Source organism: Plecotus auritus (genome assembly GCF_963455305.1).
Source record: "Plecotus auritus genome assembly, chromosome: 9".
In the NCBI taxonomy this organism is placed as follows: Eukaryota; Metazoa; Chordata; class Mammalia; order Chiroptera; family Vespertilionidae; genus Plecotus; species Plecotus auritus.
Genome location: NC_137783.1, coordinates 43,005,534 through 43,021,395, shown reverse-complemented (window position 1 = coordinate 43,021,395; position 15,862 = coordinate 43,005,534). Strand labels below are relative to the sequence as shown.

Genomic DNA, 15,862 nt, shown 5'->3' with positions numbered 1-15,862 from the left:
TTCAGGTGAGGATTAAAAAAAGTTTCTTCCTCCCAGAGTATTGTTTTTTTGTTTTGTTTTGTTTTGTTTTGTTTTTTCCAGAGTATTGTTTTAATTATACAATTAATCTACATGTATGTAGAAAACCAAAATTACAGCTGAGCAAGAAGAGCTAAAGAAGGCAAAATACCTATGTAGATTTTTTCTAATAGTGTTAGTTGCTACTTATTTGTAGTTTAGTTTATCCACTTTTTTTCTTCAGTTGTAGGAGAGTATCAACTTCTCTCTTAATCATGTATTATAAGGTGGACCTAAATATTACTCTATTAAAAACTTTTATTTTGAAATAATTCAGACTCAACATCAAATTTACAAAAATAGTACAAAGAGTTCCTCTGTAAGTTTTTAAAATTCCTGATGGATGGTTTGGTGGACTTTATCTAGTTTTTGGTTAATAATAGAGTTACTTGAAAAACACTTTCTGAGTAGAGAGAACTTTCTTGCCAAAAATCTCTACTGTAAGTTAAAATTTTATGTTTCAATAATATCTTTTGCTTTCAAGAATTTGTGAACTATGCCGAAACCAGTTTGGGTCAGTGGATAGAGCATCAGCCTGCGGACTGAAAGGTCCCGGGTTCGATTGCGGTCAAGGGCACATACCTTGGTTGCAGGCACATCCCCAGTAAAAGGTGTGCAGGAGGCAGCTGATCGATGTTTCTCTCTCATCGATGTTTCTAACTCTCTATCCCTCTCCTTTCCTCTCTGTAAAAAAATCAATAAAATATATTAAAAAAAAAAAAGAATTTGTGAGCTATGCCTTTATTGACCTTTTCTATTTGGATAAATTATAAAATGAAATTAGAAATGAATATATTAAATATTTGAGAATATGTTGAACTTTTTCATATTGGTTAATTTTAAAAATAGAAATATAAGGATTTTAAAAAAACACTCTCATACTTGTAAAGTAATTCAGGTCATTCTGAATAGGAGAAAGGGAAAGTCGCACTGGCTGGTTTGGCTCAGTATATAGAGTGGGGGCCCGAGGACTGAAGGGTCCTGGGTTCAATTCCTGTTAAGGGCATGTACCTTGGTTCCAGGCTGGTGTGTGCGGGTCTGGGTGCGTGTGGAAGGCAACCAACCAATGTGTCTCTCTCACATCAATGTTTCTCTCTCTGTGTTTCTCCCTGTCCCTTCCACTCTTTCTAAAAATCAATGGAAAATATCCTCTGGTGAGAATTAACAAAAAAAGAAAGAAAGGGGAAGTCACTTATAATTCCTCCCACCAGAAAAATACATTTTGATATTTTGGTATTTGTCTTACTAGTACACTTTGGCTATGGTCGTTTAATAGGTTAGGTAATAAGTATACATTCACGTTTGTTAATATGTTGTAAAATAAAAAGATTTTGTGTGTTTTTTCTTAATAGAGCTCTGATCCAGCCACACGCCAAATGCTGATTGGTACTGTTCTCCATGAAGTATTTCAGAAAGCAATAAGTGATAGTTTTGCCCCAGAAAAGCTACAAGAACTTGCTTTGCAAACTGTTCAAGAGATAAGGCACCTGAAAGAAATGTAAGTAGTTACAAGAGGTACAATTTTATTATATAACTTCTCCTAAATCTTTAAGGTACTTGGCCATTTTACTATTCAGTGTAAATTAGTGTAATACTAAAATGCAGATTCCAAAGTTGCAGTCCCCCCTTCCAGTTCTGTGAAGAGCTTCTAAAATTGCACAACAGGAACTCTTTGGCTAAAAATAACTGAATTTTCTGTACAACAGACTTTCAGAGAGTATGTAAAACGTTTTGCCTTACCTTTAGAAACAGTGTGACATGCTGAAAATTGTATGGGTTTGGAAATCAGACCTTGTTTGAAATTCTAGCTTTGCCAGTTTGATGGCTGCAGAAGTCACTTAAACATTCTGAAAACAGTGATAATACCTATTTTGCATTTTGTGACAATGGAAATAATGTATATAAACCCACAGATGGTTAATCACTGGCGTTTTATGAGTGACTGACCACCTTTAGAGGGTTTGACATGTTCTGCCGTCTGTTTCTTCCTTGACTCCCACTGCAGTCCATCTTTTCTCACAGACATCTTTTTATTAGTGATGATTTTTTTTTTTTAATATTTTATTGATTTTTTACAGAGAGGAAAGGTGAGGGATAGAGAGTTAGAAACATCGATGAGAGAGAAACATCGATCAGCTGCCTCCTGCACACCTCCTACTGGGGATGTGCCAGCAACCAAGGTACGTGCCCTTGACCAGAATCAAACCTGGGACCTTTCAGTCTGCAGGCCGACGCTCTATCCACTGAGCCAAACCGGTTTCGGCGTGATGATTTTGATTCTGACATCAATCTATTTTCCCAGATAGTAATTCTATGTTTCACTGTTTATGTGGGGAAAAATGTGTTCCAAAATTTCATACCAATGATTTAGCAATGACGTGTGATCTAGTGTCGTAAAGCATTTCAGGCTGCTGCCATGTGTCCGGCACTGTGTTGTGTTTTTACGCGTATCTTGAGTGGTCTGATAGCAGCTCGTTATAAATGAAGAAACAGAAGCACAGAGAAGGTGTCACTTGTTCATGACTACATTCACAGCATTCAGAATATAAATAGATTTAATAAAGGTTTTGCTTTAAGAGTTCTACTTATTGTTGAAACCGGTTTGGCTCAGTGGATAGAGCGTCGGCCTGCGGACTGAGAGGTCCCAGGTTCGATTCCGGTCAAGGGCATGTACCTTGGTTGTGGGCACATCCCCAGTGGGAGGTGTGCAGGAGGCAGCTGATTGATGTTTCTTTCTCATCGATGTTTCTAGCTCTCTATCCCTCTCCCTTCCTCTCCGTGAAATACCAATAAAATATATTAAAAAATATAATAAAATAAAATAAAAAAAAAGAGTTCTATTTATTGCCTATTTGTCACTTAGCGTTTCAAATTTAGAATTTTTTTGTCACACCCTAATCAGCAAATGATTACCTTATCTGTTGTATATTGGATTGATTATTGCCCTTAAGCCAGTCATTTGTACAGGATTTTTTAAAAAATCTTATTTCTAAATAGGGCATAAATTCATGTATACCATATGCTACTGTAATAGTACAAGAGTGTGTACAGTAAAACGTAAGTCCTTTCTATCCTCATTTTCCTCATCATGCAGTTCCTTTCCCCAGAGGCAGCCACTGTTGTTTTCTTATATGTCCTTCCAGAGATTGCAAACATTTATATGTGTGTTGTGTATGTATGTATTTATATTTATATTTTGTTATGTAGATGGTAGTATACCATGAACATTATCGTGCACTTAAAAATTAAATCTTTTTATTTATTTTTATTTATATATATTTTTTATTGATTTTAGAGAGGAAGGGAGAGGGAGAGAGAGACAGAAACATCAATAATGAGAGAGAATCATGGAACAACTGTCTCCTGCATACCCCCACTAAGGATCTAGCCCACAACCCGGGCATGTGCCCTTGACTGGAATTGAACCCACAACCCTTCAGTCCACAGGCCAACACTCTGTCTACTGAGCCAAACCAGCCAGGGTTGAGCTATCTCATTTTTAATTAATAGTGGCATAATGTATCATATGGATATATCATAATTTATTTAAGCATCCCTGTGGCATTTCAGTCTGCTTTTATTAGCAATGCTATAATAAATACCTTTGTACATCCTTTATTTCATAGCTATGTGGGCATATATATTGGCTCAATACTTAGAAGTAGAATTGTTGGGCTAGAGGTTATATACATTTACACATTTAAAAATATTGTTACTTGGAAATAATTTTAAATTTAGAGAATAGCTGCAAGAGTAGTACAGAGAACATCCATATACTCTTCACTCAAATTCACCTGTTGTGTGTATGTGTGTGTATACTTTTTCTAAGATTAAGTGGTATTCATCATGGAATACATAATGGGCTGTAAACCATGAAGGCACCAGCCATAGAGCAGGCTGAGCAGGGCCCTGGACATCCTGGAACCCCCACTGCAGTGGGCAAAGCTGGCCTTGCTCACTCTTCCTTCAGGCCTCTTCTCCCCTAAGCCCTCTGTGGTGACTGAGGCCAGGCATGTGGTGACAGCTGGGTGTGGGGCCTCAGTGCCTGGTGTAGCAGCCTGTTGCTGGCCAAGGACTTTGCTCATGACACATTCTTGCTGATGCTGAGCCAGGTGGGCTCAGGGCTCATGTCCCAGAGGTAAAAAACCATGATGTATATTTACGTGTGTATTTCCTAAGAATAAGGATTTTCTTTTCTTTTTTTAAATATATTTTATTGATTTTTTACAGAGAGGAAGGGAGAGGGATAGAGAGTTAGAAACATCGATGAGAGAGAAACATCGATCAGCTGCCTCCTGCACACCTCCTTCTGGGGATGTGCCCGCAACCACGGTACATGCCCTTAACTGGAATCGAACCTGGGACCCCTCAGTCCTCAGTCCTCAGGCCAACGCTCTATCCACTGAGCCAAACCAGTTAGGGCAAGGATTTTCTTATATGTAACCACAGCACAGTTATCAACTTCAGGAAATTTAACATTGATAGAGTACTTTTGTCTGATCTGTTCACATTTTCAGTTTTGCCCAATAATGTCCTTGATAGCATCTTGCCCCCTCCTGCATGGGACCCAGTCTGGGTACACTTAAAGTTTTGATATGTATTGCCAAATTGCTCTGTATAGGCATTGCCTCAATTTGCATTTCTGCCAGCAATACCTGAGTCCTTGTTTCCCCACATTCTCACCTGCATCCTCTGTTATCGACTGGAAGTTGCCAGAGTTCAAACAGTCTTTTGCAAGGATAACCTTTGCCTCTGTCAGACGGAATGTGGGATCGTTTGGGACACTGGTGTCAGCACTTGCTCCCTGGCTTGAGGGATTTCAGCTTCTCTCTCAAGCTGAGGTTCCTAGCCTGCTGGGGAGATGTTCTTGGCAGAGCTGGGCTGCTCATTTTGTCTTCCTTGCTGACCCAGCTCTTTCAGAGGACTGACAGGGCTCTGCTCTCTCCCTTTTTAAGGCTGACTGATAACCCTTTGTACGTATAGTCCACATTTTGTTTATCTATTAGTCCATAGGTACTTGGGTTGCTTATTTGGATGTTTTGGTTCTTCTTTACTATTTTCATATTTACGCTTTAACATGTATTCTTTTACTTTACAGGTACCGCTTAAATTTGAATCAAGATGAAGTAAAACAAGAAGTAGAAGAGTATCTTCCTTCATTTTCTAAGTGGGCTGGAGATTTCATGCATAAACATACTTCAACTGACTTCCCACAGATGCAGCTCTCTTTGTAAGAAACCACTTTGTTTATATGGTTCATATGTTTAGACCAGGATTCTGGTCTGTATTTTGAATTAAACTTTTTAAAGATTGAGTTATTGCATCTAGCCATTTTGTTTGCTTATTTTACAAATTACAGTCCTGAGTATCTTTCCACTCTGGCCAGGGCTCTTATACTTTTTAAATACCAATTTTATATGATATAAAATGCTTTATTACTAGAAAATGTATCCTTTTCATGTAAGATTTCTATTTCTAGTTTTTTATGTGGCGTTGAGTCTAAAATAAGATGAATAAAAGTTAGCTCTTATCTGAATTTTCTTCTGCAGAATGACTTACTGCTCTAAAAATAAGTAAATCTTAGATAAGAGAAGTGTAAAGGGCTTTAAAAGTTATTTTCGTCTCTCCAGGATTGTCACAGGAGTGTAAGTGTTGGATGATCAAACTCATTCTTACCAGGTTAATATGGTGTTACATGAAGGAACACATCTGTTGCTACCTAGGGTGCAACCACATGCAAGCAATTATATATCAAGCTGTGTAATAATTGTATATCAGAATATTCAGATTGTTATTGTGGCTCCAGCAGTTCAAGTTGCGAGACTTGCAGTAATCTAGGCCTGAGGAAGTAAGGGCTGGGGTGGGAAGATTGCAATAGCAATGAACTGAAAGGGACAGATGACAAATACAAGAAAATGTATATTACATGAGTTGGAGCCTATAGGACTGGTTCCTAAACTTGAGTGTGCATCAGAATTGCTTGGAGAGTTCGTTAAACAAATTGCTGGGCCTCACCCGTTAATATTTCTGATTGAGTAGGTCTAGAGTGGGGCTTGAGAATTTGCATTGATCACAAGTTCCCAGATGATGCCAGTGCTATACACTTTGAGAACCACTGCTGTAAAGGTATACAGACCCTTTCCCATCCCCACATTCTCTGAGTGAAAAGTCAATGGTAGCAGATGAGAAGTGAGCCAAGTGTTCTAATTAAGTGTTTTTGTGTTTTGTTTTTAGGCCAAGTGATGGTGGTAACAATAATGTAACATGTAATATTGAAGTCATAAAGTCATTGGATATTGAAGAAAGCATTTGGTCCCCTAGGTTTGGATTAAAGGGCAAGATAGATGTTACAGTTGGTGTGAAAATTCATCGAGGATGTAAAACAAAATATAAAATAATGCCATTGGAACTTAAAACTGGCAAAGAATCAAATTCTATTGAACACCGTAGTCAGGTATATAAATCTTAATAAGAAAACTGAATGTTTAATAGATTTAAAAATGTAGTCTGCGTTATATATTTTGGTTCAATTTAGGTAATGTTTGAGTTTCATATAGTACTTTTCAATTTGTGATACATTCAGAGTACTCAAATTGTCTTATACATGTATAAACATGGCTGCAGCAGACAGTTTTCTCCAGCAAAGAATACAACAGCTGAACTTGTCAGACAATGTTGGCAAGTTTATGTTGCCAAACTACCAGTCTAAACGGATGCTCCTAAAAAAAATAATTCCTTGGTCATGTAAGTTGGGGAAATCAAGTATATTTGTATATATAATGATGCACATTAGCCTATTAAAGTTTCTGAGAAGTCTTAAAGTAATACGATTTGTTTCAGCTATGTTTAACCTAATATTTCCTAAACCTAATTTACCATGGAGCCATTGTTTTCATGTAACATCTACACAGGACACTCTTTAGAAAACATCATTGTAGCCTGGCTGGCATGGCACAATGATTGAGCATTGACCCATGAACCAGGAGGTCAGGCTTCGATTCCCAGTCAGGGCACATGCCCGGAATGCAGGCTTGATCCCCAGTGTAGGGTGTGCAGGAGGCAGCCGATCAGTGATTCTCTCTCATCATTGATGTTTCTGTCTCTCTTTCCCTCTCTCTTCCTCTCTGAAATCAACGTAATTTTCAAAATAGAAATAGCTTAATTGACCTTTTGATTATAAAATTATAGTATGTATTGATTGCAAACCACATATGGAAAAGCAGAAAGTTAAAGTTTTATTTGACAAAATGTACACTGTTTTCACAGCTGGTTCTGTATACACTGCTGAGTCAAGAGAGAAGAGCTGATCCGGAGGCTGGCCTGCTCCTCTACCTCAAGACTGGCCAGATGTACCCTGTGCCTGCCAAACATCTTGATAAAAGAGGTTGAGCTGTTTCCTCTCATTTTTACTTCTCTGGGTTGTTTGTTTCCCCCTTCAGCTGTTAGTGATACATACAGCATACCTGTAGGTACTGCAGGTTTGGTTCCAGATCACCACAATAAAGTGAATATTGCGAGAGAGCGAGTAACACGAATTTTTTGGTTTCTTAGTGCATATAAAGGTTATGTTTACATGATCCTGTAGTCTATTAAGTGTGCAGTAGCATTATGTCTAATAAAACAGTGTGTATACCTTAATTAAAAAATACTTTACTACTAAGAAATGCTAGACATCATGCGAGTCATAATCTTTTTGCTGGCGTAGGGCATCTTCAATTTGTAAAAAACGCAAAATCTGTGAAGTGCAATAAAGCGAAGCACAATGAGACAAGGTGTGCCTGTATTTATACCTGACAGTAGCTCGATGTACTTGCTAGGCCTAATACAGGTTTTAATTTGTAGTTATGGTATTTTTTTAAAAGAATTTTAAAGATATATAGTATAGTTGAAAACATTAACTTTTTAAAATTTTATCATATAAAACTTTAATTTCCTACCCTATACTCTAGATAGTTGTATTTATCCTTAGCATTCAGCGAATAAAGCAGCAACTTCACAATTTGTACTAATTATGAGATACATGATTGTTGAAAGAATTTATCAAGTGAACAGAAATTGGAGGAATCATACCAAAGTGTTAACAGTGGTTATTCTAGAGTAGTGGGAATAATGAATGTTGTTCTTTACTTTTTTTAATGTTTTTAAATCTGAATGTTTTATTTATGCATTGGAAAAGATATATAATAAACTTAATTCTTAAAAGATACCTGTCCTTCCTTCCCCATAGAATTAATTAATTAATTAGTTAATTAATTAATTTTTCTTTTTTCTTCCTCCCCCCATAGAATTATTAAAACTAAGAAACCAGATGGCATTCTCTTTGTTTCACCGTATTAGCAAACCTGCTACTGGAAAGGAGAAGACAGAGCTTACTCCTTTGCCACAAATAATTGAGGAACGGCAAACCTGTAAATATTGTTCACAAGTGGGTAACTGTGCTCTTTATAGCAGGTAAACACACTGTCTTCCAAAAATACTAATTTCATTTAAGTATGCACTCAATTAAAATGATTTAACATTGCTGGCTGGTTTGGCATTAATGATTTCATTTTAGCCATTTTTTTCTGTGTATATTTGTAAAATGAAGGGACTAGGGAAAAAAGCATAGTTCATATATATATACTAGAGGCCCGGTGCACAAACTCATGCACGGGTGGAGTCCCTCTGGGTGGCCTGCAGGGACTGGGCCGAAACCCGCAGTCCAACGCCACCTGCAGCTCCTACCTGCCGCCGCTCTCGCTCATCCTGGCCCCACTGTGCCTGCCTCAGGCTTGCGCCCAATCAGTCCCAATCCAGAGAGGCTCGCGCTGCCGCAGCAGTGCTCATCAGCCATGAGCCCTGTGTCTGGCGCCCTCCCAATGGGAGTGGCCTGTGGGATCGGGCTGAAATCGGCTCTCCGACATCCCCTGAGGGGTCCCAGATTGCAAGAGGGCGCAGGCCAGGCTGAGGGACCCCACCGGTGCAATATGAGGCTTGGGGAGGGACTGAAGGAGGGCTCCATGGTGTGTCTGGCCTGTCTTCCCTCAGTCCTGATCGGCCATTGGCCAGACCCCAGCAGCAAGCTAACCTACCCATTGGAGCATATGCCCCCTAGTGGTCAGTGCACGTCATAGCGACTGGTTGACCAGTTGACTATCTGCCCCCTGGTGGTCACTGCATATCATAGTGAGCAGTTGAACAGCCTTAGCATATCATTAGCATATTATGCTTTGATTGGTTGTTTGGTTCTGTTCAGTCTATTTGCATATTACCCTTTTATTATATAGGACTAGAGGCCTGGTGCACAAAATTCGTGCATGGGGGTGTGTGTCCCTCAGCCCAGCCTGCACCCTCTCCAATCTGGGATCCCTCTCACAATCTAGGACTGCTGGCTCCCAACTGCTCGCCTGCCTGCCTTCCTGATTGCCCCTAACTGCTTCTGCCTGCCAGCCTGATCACCCCCTAACTACTCCCCTGCCAGCCTGATTGATGCCTAACTGCTCCCCTGCCAGCCTGTTTGCCCCTAACTGCCCTCCCCTGCAGGCCAGGTCACCCCTAACTGCCCTCCCCTGCAGACTTGATCACCCCCAACTGCCCTCCCTTGCAGGCCTGGTCCCTTCCAATTGCCCTCCCCTGCTGGCCTGATCGCCCACAACTGCCCTCCCTTGCAGGCCTGGTCCCTCCCAACTTCCCTCCCCTTCTGGCCATCTTGTGTCCACATGGGGCAGCCATCTTTGACCACATGGGGGCAGCCATCTTACGTGTGGGAGTGATGGTCAATTTGCATATTACTCTTTCATTCGATGGGATATCTATTTTTTAATCCTCACTCGAGGATATTTTTTTCATTGATTTTTAGAGAGAGTGGAAGGGAGAGTAAGAGACAGAGAGAAACACCGATGTGAGAGAGATGCATCGATTGGTTGTCTCCCACATGCTGCCGACCAGTGCCAAGAGCCTGTCACCGAGGTACATGCCCTTGTCTGGGATCAAACCTGGGACCCTTCAGTCTGCATGCTGACACTCTATCCACTGAGCCAAACTGGCTAGGGCCACAGTTCATCTTCTCTCTATATAAAAGGCTAATATGCAAAGTGTCCTCTTGGGAGTTTGATCACTCACTATGACATGCTCTGACCACTAGGGGGTGGCATGGAACGAAGGAAGACCCCCACCGGCAGCTGGCAGCCAGGGATGGAAGGCCCTGGCCAGCAGCCAGAAGCCCTGATCGGCCCTGATCGCTGGCCAGGCCTACGGACCACCGGGCCTCTAGTATTTTATAACAAGCCTATTTCATTGGGGAACAATAGAGTGCTTTTTGAGCTTTGGTTAAGAAAGATGTAGTATGTAGTATAGGCATTTTGAATACAACTTAAATGGTGTTTTAAGAAATCTTTCGCTTCTTAGTTGCTATTTTAATTTCAGGCCTTTTGTAGTTTAAAAAAACAGGGAAATTGTTTCTTCCAGATACAAAGTTTGGTATGATCCAGTGGCCTTGAATGTTATGTCTATTTTATTACATGTGGGAAGTTTTTAGCTCTTATAAACAGTCGTTTGTATTTATACCTTCATAGGCCAGCAAAAGGACATAAAAAAGTAGTTAGATGTAAATACAGACTAGACAAGATCAAATCAGAACCAAAATTCTAATTCAGCCTGAAAATTCACATAAAGAACTTTTAAAACTATTATATCAAAGGATCTCTTAATGGCAGAAGACTGAACCATGGGAAGTTGGGCCCTTTACTATAAGCACATTGTTTTGAAATCTTGTGTTTTATTCTCAATGTGTTGTAGGCTATCCTATGAGATATTTGTTTCTATACAAAAATGTAGAAATTAGCATTAAGCAAAATGAAATTCCAGATAATTCTCCTAGTTTTTATGTTGACTTTCCTGTGGCACAGAGCTGGATGTACAAATATTGTGACTTTGAGAAATGCAGTTGTACAAAAAGCCAAAACTCGCTACCAATAGGAATGAAGACTAGAGTATACCAAGTAGTTGTTAGGGGCACAGTCATTGAAGGCAAAATAATGCAGTATTGAGTTAATCTTAAGCATTTTGTTTTGTAAAAAGCCATTTGGCTTGTAGAACATTGAAATTACTTTTAAAGAAAATTAGGGGCTGTGGTTATAAGTTATGATCATCATTATATGTACTTACTTTAGAAGTATCTCATTTCATAGCCAGCAAAATATTTTATACACATGTCTGACTTGGAGCTTTATCTTTAGAGCAGTCGAACAACAGATGGATGACAGTTCAGTCCCCATTGGCATACTGTCCAAAATAAAAGAGGAAACCCAGCACCTCAAGGTTACACACTTAGAGTATTTCAGCCTGTGGTGTCTAATGTTAACTCTGGAGTCAAAATCAAAGGATAATAAAAAAAATAACCAAAATATATGGTTGATGCCTTCATCAGAAATGTAAGTACTACATTTAATACAGCAAAACTTCAATAATGTGTATTAGTTAGTGCAGTGGTCGGCAAACTCATTAGTCAACAGAGCCGTAGTTTGCCGACCACTGAGTTAGTGGATGGCATTTGGAATTCGTGACAAATACTGGTTATTATTGTGTGTTAAAGACATGCAGTTTCATATATTCATGCTAACTCCGGATGGCTGTCAGTGAATTGTTTCTGAGTAGAGCACCATTGTTAGCTATTTTCAGTAGGAAAAATATGCCTCAGGAAGTCTAATTTTAAATATATTTTTATTGATTTCAGAGAAGGAAGGAGAGGGGGAGAGAGAGAGAAGCATCAATGATGAGAGAGAATCATTGATTGGCTGCATCTTGCACGCCTACTGGGGATCAGGCCAAACCCAGGCATATGTCCTGACTTCTTGGTTCATGGGTGGGCCCTCAACCACTGAACCACCCTAGCCGGGCAAAAATGTAAATGTATTTCAATAAATTATTTGATACAGACTTAAATTTTCTACAGTTGGTCAATCTTATATTTTGTGAGATCCATTTTTTTTTACAAGTTACTTGTAAAGCTGCAGTTTTGTATATCTTTGCATTATATTTTTCTTTATGTAATATTTAGTTGCTTTTCATCTATTTGTTTCTTTCCAGAATGAATATTGATAATAATGTGACTTTAGAAATAATTGGATCACTATTTTCTTAATACTAGACTTTAACACAGAAAACATCATAGTGGAGAATGTTTGAGTAGTTATACATAGACAACATAAGTCCAGTGACTCTGTCAAGTGCACATGCCAAAAAGCTTCTGAAGTTGCTTAGTGTTTAATAGTAGTGCCTGTGAGATTGTAAATGCTCAATATTTATTTCCTAGAAGCAGTGGAATTATTAGTTTGCTTGCTATTATTTTAATAACAGCAAACATAAATCCTCATGTAAAACTGAAGAAATAGGACTCAGGAATGGGTTATCATCGTTTGTCTTTTGAGATGTTATGCGCAGGGGGTGAGGGTGGCCTTTCAGGATCAAAGTGCTGACACAGGTTGCTCAGAGATCACAGCCTGTGCGTGCAACACGGGAGGTGCTCCCTAGTGCTTGTCTAGCAGCCCATTGGTGGGGATTGTTTCCTAGCTAATAGAATGTTCCCTTCGCATTTCTAAAATTTTATTTTTTAAAAAAACATATTTTTATTGATTTCAGAGAGAAAAAGAGAGAGGGAGAGAGAGATAGAAACATCAGTGATGAGAGAGAATCATTGATCAGCTGCCTCCTGCACACACTGGGGATCCAGCCCGCAACCCAGGCATGTGCCCTGACTGGGAATTGAACTGTGACTTCCTGGGTCATAGGTCGACGCTCAACCACTGAGCCACGCCGGCCAGGAGCATTTCTAAAATTTTAGTGTGGATTGTCGAATATGTAAAAATGACAGGCTCAATATTAGCATTAGAGTTTTTGGGGGCCAGACAAACAAGAAAATTGGGGAAAACTGCCAATACAGTATTTATATATGTGATATAAATGGAAGCTTTCTCTTTCTACTCCACAGGGAGCAAAGTGGCAACTGCATTGGAAACCTGATTAGAACAGAACGTGTAAAGACAGTTTGTGACGGACAATATTTACATAATTTCCAACGTAAAAATGGCGCCATGCCTATCACAAACCTAATGGCAGGTGACAGAATTATTTTAAGTGGAGAAGAGAGAACACTCTTTGCTTTGTCTAGGGGATACGTGAAAGAGATTAATGTCACAACAGTAACCTGTTTATTAGACAGGTAATGAAATGCTCCCTTTTTTGGGGGGAGGGAGAACAGCTTTACTGAGATGTAATTCACATACCATACAGGTTCATCCATTTTACATGTATAATTCAATGGTTTTTAGTATATTCAGAGTTACACCCATCACCAGAATCAATTTTAGAGCATTTTCATCTCCCCATAAAGAAACCCTGTGCCCTGCAGCAGTCACTCCTCCAGCCCTAGACAACCGCAACCACCCGTTTCCTTTCTGCCGCTATAGCTGTTGTGAACATTTTATGTAGTGGGAGGGTACAATATGTGGTCGTTTGTGATTGGCTTCTTCCATTTACCCTAGTGTTTGTGTTTGTTTTAGCCTGCTATTTTGAGATTCATTTCCATGTACCAGTATATATCAGTACTGCATTTCTTTATTTTAAAATTTGAGGTAAAATTCACATAACATAAAATTGACGATTAATTATTTTAAAATGCACAGTTCGGTGGCATGTAGCACAGTCACAGTATTGTGCAACCAGCACCTCTGTCTGGTTACAAGAAACTTTCATCACCCTGAAAGGAAACGTGCCCATTAAGCCACACTTTCTACTCTCCCTCCCTCCAGCCCCTGGCAACAGCTACTCTGCTTTCTGTCTCTATGGATGGACCTCTTCTGGATATTTCTGTAAACAGAACCACATAACATGTGGTGGTAGGTTTTTTGTTGTTTTTGTTTTATTGGTCTGGCTTCTTTTAGCATGTTTATGGGGTTCATCCATGTTTTAGCATTTATCAGTACCCTCTTTTTTTTTTTTTCCTTTAGTACCTTATTTCTTTTTATGCCTGAATAATATTCTGTTACATCGATAGACCACATTTGTTCATTTATTCACCAGCTGATAGACATTTGAATTGTTTTCACTTTTGGGTGTTATGGCTAGTGTTACTATAAATATTCACCTCCAAATTTTTATGTGAACATATTTTTATTGCCCTTGTCGATAAGTCATAGTGGAATTGCTGGGTCATCTACTAATTTCGTGTTTGACATTTGAGGGACTTGCAAACGGCTGACCTTTTCTTTAGTGCCTCACGACCCACAGTACAATGCGGACATAGTCTGATCTAATCCTCATAGCCGCATGTCGGGGTCAGGATAGATAGCCTGTGTTAAATATGTAGCCTATTTCTCCTTAGCATTCTGGCATTCACCATTTTGTTCTTTCCCTTAAAAAAATTATTCAGCCAAAACCGGTTTGGCTCAGTGGATAGAGCGTCGGCCTGCGGATTGAAGGGTCCCGGGTTCGATTCCGGTCAAGGGCATGTACCTTGGTTGCGGGCACATCCCCAGTGGGAGGTGTGCAGGAGGCAGCTGATCGATGTTTCTCTCTCATCGATGTTTCTAGCTCTCTATCCCTCTCCCTTCCTCTCTGTGAAATATCAATAAAATATATTTAAAAAAAATTATTCATTAATAGTTGTGATATAAAGTATATTTATCTCACTTCAAACAAACAGGTTGATTTAAAGAAAAATATTAAGTAAATAGTAGAATAGCTGCTATAAAATTTTGGGGCAGAGTCTAATATCCATGTTCATCAATATTCATATCTTCTCCTTCCTGTACTGCCTGCTTTCCCTGCTTTGAAGTGCAGGCATGTGTCACCATTTCTTAATGGATGGAGATGCAGTGACTTCTGGGTAACTCAATGGAAATAGTATCCATTTTAATAGGTATTTTGGCTCATTTGCTCTTTTAGCAGATAGTTAATATCTGCTAGGACGTACCATGTTAAGTGAAAAACATTCATGTACATATGTTTTGCTGTTTTAGGAACTTGTCAGTACTCCCAGAATCAACTTTGTTCAGATTGGACCAGGAAGAAAAAAATTGTGATGTAGACGCCCCATTAGGAAATCTTTCTAAATTGATGGAGAATACTGATGCCAGGTTTGTAACAGTGAGTGAATCTGAGTTTTACCCCACTTTCCTAAGAAATGTTACTAAAAGCATTTTTTTCTTTTCAGCCAAAAACTCCGAGATTTAATCATTGACTTTCGTGAACCTCAGTTTATATCCTACCTCAGTTCCATTCTTCCACATGATGCGAAGGACACAGTTGCCTCTATTCTAAAAGGTGTGCTATAATCAGCATGTCTGCTCCCAATTTTTTTGTTTGTTCTATTTGTAATTTAACCTACGGTCTAGTGTTTTAATGATTTATATGCAGTTACAGTTATTACACAAAGTCTGTTTGGAAGTAGTTTACATATATTTTTTAACATCACCGTATTTTCTTGCTTTGCAAAGTTGTATTGGAGAAACTTGAATAGAGCCTGCTTTTCTTATAAAATAGTGAATTTGTTCATTGAAATTCAGTACACTTTTTTCTGTTATTTTTACATTTAAATGTAGGTTTGAATAAACCTCAGAGGCAAGCAATGAAAAAGGTACTTCTTTCCAAAGACTACACACTCATCGTGGGCATGCCTGGAACAGGAAAGACCACTACAATATGTACTCTTGTAAGGTCATTGTTCTTTTGCTTAGAAACTAAATATGTAAGTCAGCTTCTCCTTTGTTCAGAGCGTGTGATGTTTTGAGACCAAAAGAGTTAAATATTGCCCGACTGGTGTGGCTCA

The 15,862-nt window shown here is 39.1% G+C and overlaps 1 protein-coding gene across 1 annotated transcript in view; it reads left to right on the top strand.

Annotated features, from left to right (window-relative positions):
- DNA2 (DNA replication helicase/nuclease 2) overlaps nt 1–15,862 on the top strand; it is a gene marked incomplete at its 3' end in the record, with an annotated part of 35,307 nt that overhangs the window by 4,342 nt on the left and 15,103 nt on the right. The window contains 10 exon segments of the mRNA XM_080687991.1: nt 1,410–1,555; nt 5,156–5,287; nt 6,292–6,511; nt 7,324–7,441; nt 8,343–8,508; nt 11,274–11,468; nt 13,025–13,255; nt 15,054–15,170; nt 15,248–15,357; nt 15,636–15,750. Coding sequence (XP_080544117.1) covers nt 1,410–1,555; nt 5,156–5,287; nt 6,292–6,511; nt 7,324–7,441; nt 8,343–8,508; nt 11,274–11,468; nt 13,025–13,255; nt 15,054–15,170; nt 15,248–15,357; nt 15,636–15,750 — 1,550 coding nt within the window.